Consider the following 11412-nt stretch of genomic DNA (forward strand, 5'->3'; position numbering starts at 1 on the left):
AAATCATTTAGATGGTGTGGCGCCGCGAGCCAAGATGAACCAGCAACGCGCACGACGTTTCCGCTCTGCCCAGGAGGCTCGAGAGAACGATGAGAAGAAGGAGGAGTTCCGGAAAATGCTGGCGAAGCAGAATGGCAACAAGGGCGATCAGGGTGTCCAGGAGGAAGTTGTCCAGAAGACATGGGATAGCAACGTGATTACTCCGGGCACGCCGTTCATGGACATTCTTGCCGCCGCGCTGCGCTACTGGATTGCCTATAAGCTCAACACTGATCCGGCTTGGGAAAAGGTTTGGCGCTCGTCTCCCCGTCTTGGAGGTGTCCGTTCTGACTTGCGCAGCTTAAAATCATCATTTCCGATGCGACTGTTCCAGGAGAGGGAGAGCATAAGATTATGGAATTCGTGAGGTCGCAGCGAGCGTCGCCGGAGCACGACCCCAACACTCGTCATGTTATCTACGGTTTGGTATGTGATGGGAGCAAGAAATACATCGGTTGAGAAAGATTACTGACGTTGATTGATTCTTTAGGACGCCGATTTGATCATGCTGGGACTTGCGACTCATGAGCCTTACTTCCGGGTTCTCCGAGAAGATGTGTTCTTCCAGGAATCGAAGCAACGGACATGTAGGCTTTGTGGTCAACCGGGCCACAAGGCTGAGGAATGCAAAGGACAGGCTAAGGAGAAGAATGGTGAATTTGATGAAAAGGGCAAAGGCACCTCGCTCAAGCCGTTTATCTGGCTGAACGTCTCCATTCTTCGGGAATATCTTGCTGTCGAGCTTTGGGTTCCCGGACAGCCATTCCCTTTCGATTTGGAGCGAGCATTGGACGATTGGGTGTTCATGTGTTTCTTCGTAGGAAACGATTTCCTGCCGCACTTGCCATCACTAGACATTCGTGAGAATGGCATCGACACTCTCATCGCGATCTGGCGCGATAATATCCCCGCCATGGGCGGATATCTGACGCAGGATGGGCATGTCGAGTTCAAGAGAGCCCAGCTTATCCTGCAGGGCCTCGCCAAGCAGGAGGACGCTATCTTCCGCCGGCGACGACAAGTGGAGGAGAGAAAGGCCGCGAACGAGAGACGACGCAAACAAGAGGACAAGGCCCGAGAAGAGCGTGCCAGCAAGCGTAGGAGAAGCTCGCCCAACTATGAGGCGTACGAGCAGCAGCCTGCGATCAACACCCCCCGAGTTCGCGGTGGTGACATGGCCGTGCACTCCGCGGCGGGTCTGGACTTGATAACTCCCGAACGGGGGCATTTGTCTCGAGAGTCTCGAGAGTTGAACCACAGCATGGTGGTCAACCGCGGCAATGTCTACCGGGCTAATATGGCCAACAAAAGCGCCGCCGCCGTCCTCAAAGACAAGCTCATGAAGGGTTCGTCCAATGACCAAAACTCAGAGGAGGCCGCAGCCGAGGCACAGGAGCCATCGGGCGATCAAACAGAGCAGACCTCGCCGTCCGTTCTCGGAAAACGAAAGGCGGAAGAACAGGAGAAAGAAGGCAACGCCCCGAACAATGGACCCAAACCACAGCAGGACGACAATGATATGCCCCCCGACAACGTGCGTCTGTGGGAGGAAGGTTATGCCGACCGATACTACGAGCAAAAATTCGGCGTCGACCCCTCCGACAAAGAGTTCCGCCACAAGGTCGCCCGTGCCTATGCCGAAGGTCTCGCATGGGTTCTATTATATTACTTCCAGGGATGTCCCTCGTGGACGTGGTATTATCCCTACCATTACGCACCGTTTGCCGCCGACTTCGTGGACATCGGCGATATGGAGCTATCATTCGACAAAGGAACGCCGTTCAAGCCATTTGAACAGCTGATGGGCGTCCTCCCGGCCTCGTCCAACCACGCCATCCCCGAAGTCTTCCACGACCTGATGAGCGACCCTAAGAGTGAGATTATTGACTTCTACCCGGAGGATTTCCCGCTGGATTTGAACGGCAAGAAATTCGCCTGGCAGGGAGTCGTTCTCCTGCCATTCATTGACGAGAAGCGACTCTTGACTGCTATGGAGAAGAAATACCCGCTTCTCTCCGACGACGAGAAACTTCGCAATGCCATGGGTACCGAGGTACTGTTGATCTCGGAGAGCCATCCGCTGTACCATGACCTGGTCGCCAATTTCTACTCCAAGAAGCAAAGCACTCACGAGGTCAAATTGAACCAACGCATCAGTGAAGGGTTGGCGGGCAAGGTGGAACGCAACGACACATACATTCCGCACAGCTCCTTGGTATCGACTCTTGAGCAATACGGTATGCCCAGCTTGGATGATGATCGCTCTTTGACGTAAGTTGACCATTTCCCCTTTCCAACCTTGTTGTTTGCCCTTGATCTAGTCGGCTAATGTCCCGTGTATGCAGTGTCAACTACACGATCCCCAAGTCTTCCCACATCCACAAGTCCATGCTGTTGCGGGGAGTGAAATTCCCCGAGCCGGCCTTGGACTACGGCGACATCATGGCCGTCAAGAACAAAGCGCAGAACTCCGGTCGGTCGTTTGGAGGCGCCCCCTTCCGCAACAACAACGGCGGAAACCGCGGCGGTCGCATGAACTACGGCAACCAGGGCAACCAGGGCAATCAGGAGCGCGAGCGACCAAACCCCTTTGCGGCGCATCTGGACCCCAACTTCAAGCCTGCCGGAAACAATGCGCCTTCGGGCTGGGTTCCTCCCATGCCCGGGTCCACGGGCTACTCGCGAGGCCCGCCACCACCTCCCCGTGGAGGCATGTCGGGTTATCCTGACGGGCGTCATCAGTACCAGAATCGAGGCTCGTATGGCGGACCTCCCCGACAGAACTACGGCCGAGACGACTATAATTACGGCCAGGGTCAAGGATACCAGCAGTTGTCGTCCAACTGGCGCGGACGGGGCGGAGGATATTCCCGGGGAGGCCACTCCAATCGGGATTCCTATGGATCGAGGAACCAGGGTGGATACGGACGCTACTAGAAGGGAAAGATGTGGGTTGTTAGATATCTATAGTCTGTTTCTTGTTGTCGATCTGTTTCTTGGGTCGTGCGTGTTTTGCCGAAGTCTATTCTTGTCTATTTTTCCCCTTCTTTTTGTCTTGGACTTTTCTGTTATGCTCTGACCTTTGCAACCTGTTTTTTGGGAGAGGCATGAAAAATTGGGCAGCAAGATGACATGTCATATACTACTTGGGATGGAGTTTGCGTGGTACTTTGGCTTCCTTTGCGGTGTGTACGAACGAAAGAATTCCATGAAGCTGACGATCGATCGGCACTCGTGCTCCAATCTCGATAGTCACCAGTAATAAGGAGGAATACTCCGTAGAATCGACCAAAATCTCTGGCCTCACCGACTGGAAGCACGCACGGTGGAGCGCCGGCAGAGCGACGGCCAATGCCGAGGCGACATCGGAGCGGGAAGAAGTGAGTCAATCGAGAAATTGAACTTCGCGGTGGATCTTTTCCTCTTCAACCACCGCTTCTCCTTGCCGCAACCGAGCAATCATCGTCAGAACCACTCGCCTCGTGCTCGGGTCTGCTCCATTCGCTGCCCCTGATCGTGTTCGTTATTCCCCTTTGGGCTGAGCTGAAAAGCCCCGCTCCATTTTTCTCTCCGACGCCAACTCGTCCGCCGGTCTTCCTGGATTTCTCTCCCTGTGTTGTCTCTCTCGTCTTCCGAGTCTGTGCTCGCTGTTGAGACGATTTGGACGAACTTCCGGGGTACTGTTGCTACGAGTCACAGCATGAATTAATTGGAGTCTGTGGTTATTCCTCTCTGCTGTGCGAATTGCCCGTCTCCCTTGCTTCAACTCACCCCCACCTTTCGATCATGACCGAACCTACGAAGATTAGCATTCTAGGTCGGGAGAGCATCGTCTCGGATTTTGGTCTTTGGCGTAACTATGTCGCTAAGGATCTGATCCGGGACTGCCCCTCGACCACCTACGTTCTCATCACCGACACGAACATCGGGTCGATCTATACCCCCTCCTTCCAGAAGACCTTCGAAGATGCCACCGCCCACCTCGCGTCGTCGCCTCGCCTGCTGGTGTACCATGCCCCGCCCGGTGAGGTCTCCAAGTCCCGACAGACCAAGGCCGATATTGAGGATTGGATGTTGAGCCAGAGCCCGCCGTGTGGTCGGGATACGGTGGTGATTGCGCTGGGCGGCGGAGTCATCGGAGACCTGACTGGTTTCGTTGCCGCCACCTACATGCGTGGTGTCCGCTACGTGCAGGTTCCGACCACTCTGCTGGCAATGGTGGACTCCTCCATCGGAGGAAAGACTGCCATTGACACGCCGCTGGGCAAGAACCTCATCGGTGCCATCTGGCAGCCGACCAAAATCTACATTGACCTGGAATTCCTCGAGACGCTCCCCGTGAGGGAGTTCATCAATGGTATGGCCGAGGTGATTAAGACCGCTGCCATCTCGAGTGAAGAGGAATTCGCTGCCCTGGAAGAGCATGCCGACATCATTTTGACCGCCGTCCGCCGTCAAGTGAAGCCGGGCCAGCACCGGTTCGAGGGCATTGAGGACATTCTCAAGGCCCGAATCCTGGCCTCTGCCCGCCACAAGGCCTACGTTGTCTCAGCAGACGAGCGCGAGGGTGGCCTGCGGAACCTTCTCAACTGGGGCCACTCCATCGGTCACGCCATTGAGGCGATTCTGACCCCCCAGATCCTTCACGGAGAATGTGTCGCGATCGGTATGGTCAAGGAGGCCGAGCTCGCCCGCCATCTCGGAATCCTCAAGGGTGTTGCCGTCTCCCGCATTGTCAAATGCATCTCCGCTTATGGCCTGCCTACTTCCTTGAAGGATTCGCGCATCAGAAAGTTGACTGCCGGAAAGCACTGCCCTGTGGACCAGCTGCTGTTCAACATGGCTCTGGACAAGAAGAACGACGGCCCCAAGAAGAAGATTGTTCTCCTGTCGGCCATCGGCCGCACCTACGAGCCAAGGGCCAGCGTCGTCCCCAATGAGGACATCAGCGTGGTGCTCGCCCCCAGCATCGAGGTTCAACCCGGTGTCGCAGCCGAGTCAAATGTTACCTGCGCTCCCCCGGGATCGAAGAGTATTTCCAACCGAGCTCTGGTCTTGGCCGCCCTCGGATCGGGTACCTGCCGCGTCAAGAACCTGTTGCATTCGGATGACACCGAGGTCATGTTGAACGCCTTGGAGAAACTTGGCGCCGCCACCTTTTCCTGGGAAGAGGAGGGTGAAGTGCTCGTCGTGAACGGCAAGGGTGGAAACATCCAAGCGCACCCTTCGCCTCTCTACCTGGGTAATGCCGGTACTGCGTCGCGATTCCTCACCACCGTTGCAACCCTCGCTACGCCGAGCACAGTGGATGCCAGCGTCCTTACCGGTAACAACCGTATGAAGCAGCGGCCGATCGGCGATCTGGTCGATGCTTTGACTACCAACGGTGCTTCCATTGAATATGTCGAGAAGAAGGGCAGTCTCCCTCTCAACATCGCCGCTTCCGGCGGTTTTGCGGGTGGTCAAATCAACCTCGCCGCCAAGGTCTCTTCGCAATACGTTTCCTCTCTGTTGATGTGTGCGCCTTACGCCAAGGAGCCCGTCACCTTGAAGCTGGTGGGCGGAAAGCCCATCTCGCAACCGTACATCGACATGACCACGGCTATGATGAGATCCTTCGGCATCGATGTGCAGAAGTCCACTACTGAGGAACACACCTACCACATCCCTCAGGGCCGGTATGTCAACCCTGCCGAGTATGTCGTCGAGAGCGACGCCAGCTCAGCAACTTACCCGCTGGCCATCGCCGCCATCACCGGCACCACTTGCACCGTCCCCAACATTGGATCGAAGTCCCTTCAGGGTGATGCTCGCTTTGCCGTCGATGTCCTGGGCCCAATGGGATGCTCCGTCAAGCAGACCGATACCTCGACCACTGTCGTTGGTCCGGCGAACGGCCAACTGCGACCCCTCCCCAATGTTGACATGGAGCCGATGACGGATGCGTTCCTGACTGCCTCCGTACTTGCGGCGGTTGCCCGCGGCGATGGTGACAACCACACAACTCGCATCTACGGAATTGCCAACCAGCGTGTGAAGGAATGTAACCGAATCAAGGCCATGAAGGACGAGCTTGCCAAATTCGGCGTTATCTGCCGGGAGCATGATGACGGTCTTGAGATCGACGGCATTGACCGCAAGACTCTTCGGCAGCCCACTGGTGGTATCTTCTGCTACGATGACCACCGTGTTGCCTTCAGCTTCAGCGTTCTGTCGCTCGTGACCCCTCAACCGACTCTCATTCTTGAGAAGGAGTGCGTCGGCAAGACATGGCCTGGCTGGTGGGATACTCTCAGACAGATGTTCTCTGTCCGCCTGGAAGGTAAAGAGCTGGCGGAGGACGAGGCCTCCGTCCTCACTCGCGCTGAGAAGAGCAGTGCCTCCGTGATCATCATCGGTATGCGGGGTGCCGGCAAGACCACCACTGGACAATGGGTCGCGAAGACACTGAACCGGACCTTCGTGGACCTGGACACCGAACTCGAGCAGAACGAGGGCTTAACCATTCCAGACATCATCAAGGAGCGTGGCTGGCAAGGCTTCCGCGATGCTGAACTTAGTCTCCTGCAGCGTACTCTGAAAGAACGCTCAACCGGCTATGTCTTCGCTTGCGGTGGAGGCGTGGTTGAAATGCCCGAGGCCAGAAAGCTGCTCGTCGATTACCACAAGACCAAGGGAAATGTGATGCTTATCATGCGTGATATCAAGCAGGTCATGGATTTCCTTTCGATCGACAAAACCCGTCCGGCCTACGTTGAGGATATGATGGGCGTCTGGCTGCGCCGGAAGCCCTGGTTCCAGGAATGTAGCAACATCCAATACTACAGCCAACACGCCAGCTCCGGTGGCCTGGCTCGGGCGTCCGAGGATTTCACTCGGTTCATGAAGGTTGTCACCGGCCAGGTGGACAACCTCAGCCTCATCAGGCGCAAACCTCAATCCTTCTTCGTGTCTTTGACTTTGCCTGACCTTCGGCAAGCCAGTGACATCCTAGGAGAAGCGTGCGTGGGCTCTGACGCGGTGGAACTACGAGTCGATCTGTTGAAGGACCCCGCTTCGGACAGCGAAATTCCCTCCGTTGACTACGTGGCCGAACAAATGTCTTTCCTGCGCAGTCGCGTTTCGCTTCCTCTGATCTTCACCATCCGAACCAAGAGTCAGGGTGGTCGTTTCCCTGACGATGCTCACGAGGCCGCTATGGATCTGTACAGACTCGCCGTGCGATCTGGCAGCGAATTCGTCGACCTCGAGATCGCTTTCCCCGACGAGATGCTCCGTGCTGTCACGGAGATCAAGGGCCACTCGAAGATCATTGCCTCCCACCACGACCCCAAGGGCGAACTTTCCTGGGCCAACATGTCCTGGATGAAGCACTACAACCGGGCGCTTGAGTACGGTGATGTTATCAAGCTCGTGGGAGTTGCCAAGGATCTGGATGACAACGCGGCGCTCCGCAAGTTCAAGAACTGGGCCGAGGAAGCCCACGATGTCCCGGTCATCGCCATCAACATGGGCGATAACGGACAGCTCAGCCGCATCCTGAACGGCTTCATGACCCCCGTGTCCCACCCCAGCCTTCCCTTCAAGGCTGCGCCGGGTCAGCTATCTGCAAGCGAGATCCGCCGGGGATTGTCCCTGATGGGCGAGATCAAGCAGAAGAAGTTCGCCATCTTCGGTAGCCCCGTGTCAGCCTCGCGCTCGCCTGCCCTGCACAACACGCTCTTCGGGCAGACCGGTCTGCCCCACGAGTACAGCCGTCTGGAGACCACCAATGCCCAGGACGTGCAAGAGTTCATCCGCTCCCCCGATTTCGGAGGTGCCTCGGTCACGATTCCTCTGAAGCTGGACATAATGCCGCTGCTAGATGAAGTGGCCCAGGAAGCGGAGATCATTGGTGCGGTGAACACCATCGTTCCTGTGACCGAGGGTCCCAATAAGCCGGCGCGGTTGGTGGGTTACAACACCGACTGGCAGGGAATGATCCTCTCCCTGCGCAACGCCGGCATTTACGGAGCCAACGGTGACGCCAGCGCCGTCGTCGTCGGCGGTGGCGGAACCGCTCGCGCCGCCATCTTTGCGCTCCACAGCATGGGGTACTCGCCCATCTACGTCGTCGGACGGTCCGCTGGCAAGCTGCAGAGCATGGTTTCGACCTTCCCCACCAGCTACGACATCCGTATCGTCGGGGCTGAGGAGAAGTTGGACGCGGTCCCCAGCGTGGCCATCGGCACCATCCCCGCCGACCGTCCCATCGATCCCGCCATGCGCGAGACGCTCTGCCACATGTTCGAACGCACGCAGGAGGCCGACGCAGATATTGTCAAGACCGGAGAGAAGGCCCCGCGGGTGCTGCTGGAGATGGCCTACAAGCCGGCAGTAACCGCCTTGATGCAGCTCGCCTCTGACGCGGGATGGCAAACCATCCCGGGTCTGGAGGTCTTGGTTGGGCAGGGATGGTACCAGGTAAGAATTGACTCTTCTTTTACGCACAAGCGAATGACCACTGACTTGGATCTAGTTCAAACACTGGACTGGGATCTCGCCGCTCTACGAAGCTGCCCGCGCGGCTGTCATCGGCTCCGAGTAATTGGGAGGTTGTCTGGGTTGAGGCTTAGCTCTTTGATGGCAGGCTTGATTTCAACAAAAGTGCCGATGATCGGTGGTAACAAAAGGAGGTTGAGAACATTTCGGTCCCTCGTATTTCGTGCCTCAATCTTTCGGGTTAATCTAAATCAAAATTCATTATTCTACTTCAATCTCTGGAACCAGATACCTAGTTAGTAGAGACTCTGTCACCAACGTGACTCGAGGGATCACGGGGACAGTCACGCGACCGATGAATCGCTCCGAGGCTCCCAAGCACTTCCAACATTTGGCACGCGATGAGTCGACGGATTCGTTTCGGTGTCTGCCTTGATGTCAGAAACAGGCAGTAGTTCGCCCGTCACAGTCAGAAAGTAGTCTGTCCAACTCCGTACGGACTCGATCCGGTCTGTATCGCCGAAACCGAGGCCGAAATCGCAGCAAGCGAGTCAGGTGAGACTCCAACCCGCGCGGCTCTCATACCACGACATGAGGCTTTCGAAGCGATATGGTGATAAGGACTGTCGGCGCGAGTAAGAGGAATCACCTCCGATCTATTAATAGCATCTCAGGCCGCGAATGTTTCACATGACCGAGACAGGTGACCTCCCAAGTGCAGTCCCAACCTGCTCGCTTCGTCGCTTCGAGAGATCCTCTCAGCATCAACTCATCTCATTCTTGACGATCACAAACGATTACCATTTACTACACCGGAGTAGATCGATATTCGATAGCCCTGTCAGCAATACCAAGAATCCGACGTGCCGGTCTGGACTCCGACCGGCCGAGCCTGTCGGTTCCAGGCCCTAGGCGGGCAGTGCAGCCAACGACGAACGGAGAGTCCAGAACGCCGGAACCCATCGCGTAGGTGCTTACGCTGCAGGACATGCAGGAAGGCTACATTCCCTGTCCGAGTTCTAGGGCGAGAAAAAAATTTTTCCCATCTAACTTTGGACGGAGTTTTCCCCTTCTCCCGTCTCGCGGTCGCTTGCGCAGGGAATGCGCGGTGCAGATCGCATCTGGATCAGTCGATGGATGATAGATTCCTGATCGGGTGAGAAATTCAATAGCACTAAGGCGATGGGGTGGGAAGACTCGACTTGGTGATTGATGGGTGGACGGATGATCATGGAGCCCTCTGTCCTCCACGTCCCCACTGCGCGCGTATCTGATGGAGTGACATTTGGCCAATGCCCGCGCCGAGCTCCCCATTTTCCATAGGAGTCATTATTACGGGGGATGGAGTACGCAGCCCGGCATATCGAATCATTCCTTTTGCAGCAATGGGAGCGATATGAAACCTCCCGTAGGAGCACACCACTTACGCAGTACATACTCCATAGGAGTCCCTAGTATACTATAAATAAACCCCATCCACAGTCCATCGTAAACCATCCCTCCAATCCAAGTTGTACTCGTAAGTGATACACACCAGAAACAACCCATGTCTCAACACGCTTCATTTAGAACCAACCAAACCCCATGCAAGCGAAGGTGTCAAGACAAAAACAAAGACACTAAAAAAAACTAAAAAGTGAGACAGTGTCCTCGTGGTTCAAACTAAATCCAACGGCCGCCCGACCGGTCGCTCGGTCGCGAACCGATCATCAAATTCCGCCCCGGAAGGATCATTGACTCATGGTTGGGCAGAAGTGCCAGGACAATGCAGATATCTGCCCCCCTAGCCTGTGCCCTAGTCACTCACTAGCTGTCCTGCATTTCTTGTCGCAACTTGCCAGTTAGCCCTGCGACCTATCACGCGGCAGGAAGGGATGGTGCATAACCCTCGGCTCTGATAGCCGGGAGTGTGGCTGAGTCCGTCAGTCTGGCTCTTTGCCGTGTCCCGATCGTTGATCGACCGGGCCGAGGGGGAAAAATTTTTTTTTCTCTGAGAACGACCCAGCCTGCGCCCTTTTTTTTCGGGTTTGTGTTAGGAATCGGTCTGCGGGGAGGGACAGATAGTGGACATGACAGGTATGGATATCCATATCGATAACATATCCCGATTTTAGTGATATTCAAAACCTCCTCCATGTAGCCAGTAGCCACTACCCCGTAGTTAGCTAGAAACCAGTATTTACTGTTTTAGGACTATCCTCCGGTACTCGTCTCGGGTCTGCGACCGGTGAAAAGTTCCGGGATGTTCTACTCCGTCGCTACGGGAGTTACACATCCTGACTAGGAAGTGAGTACTCCGACGGAGGGCAGACATCCAAGCTGAACGGTCGCATTGAACCGGGCAAGCAGGGCAACGCAGAATTTTCGCAGCTGAAGGAGGCAGCAGTCCTACTCCGTAGTCGTAGTACTATATTGTCGTAAACGTTTCCCAAAGGCGACTAGTGATGAGATCTAAGCGACGAGATCCCGAGGTGGCATGTAGAATGTAGATACCACCTGCATACGGGCTACGGAGTAGATACGGAGTACGGAGAGAGCTCGGAAACACGGACTTGCAAAGCGCAATGCAATGCAATGAGCAGACAAATCACGATCGATAGGATCAGACGAGCGATTGAAAATTCTTCCCTAGCCTGTCCAATCCCCGGCCCAGAATGGTCGGAGCATGTCGCGACCTGCGACAAGAATAGTGTTGAAGCGTCCATTCATGCATCCCAACAGAAATTTTCCAGCGCACAGGCAGCGCAGGGCCAGTGACTAGTGCGCCGACCCAAATTTAGAAGGCTTCTGGAAAAGTCTTTTGCGCGGAACCGCCGATGCCAAGGCCTTGGACCGGGTACATGGGATGGAATTAGGAAAGACAACCTGCATGATCTGATTCGATGCTGTGCT

The 11412-nt window shown here is 55.7% G+C and overlaps 1 protein-coding gene across 1 annotated transcript; it reads left to right on the top strand.

The window, feature by feature from the left end:
- Window positions 1-3466: 3466 nt before the first annotated feature.
- Window positions 3467-8795, top strand: P170DRAFT_434060 (pentafunctional protein ARO1). The gene is made up of 2 exons (XM_024848632.1): window positions 3467-8502; window positions 8558-8795. Exons 1-2 carry the CDS (start codon window positions 3826-3828, stop codon window positions 8624-8626), a joined length of 4746 nt encoding a protein of 1581 aa, XP_024707572.1. The 5' UTR covers window positions 3467-3825; the 3' UTR covers window positions 8627-8795.
- Window positions 8796-11412: the final 2617 nt, after the last annotated feature.

The sequence above is a fragment of the Aspergillus steynii genome, assembly GCF_002849105.1.
Source record: "Aspergillus steynii IBT 23096 chromosome Unknown P170scaffold_2, whole genome shotgun sequence".
Taxonomy (NCBI): domain Eukaryota; kingdom Fungi; phylum Ascomycota; class Eurotiomycetes; order Eurotiales; family Aspergillaceae; genus Aspergillus; species Aspergillus steynii.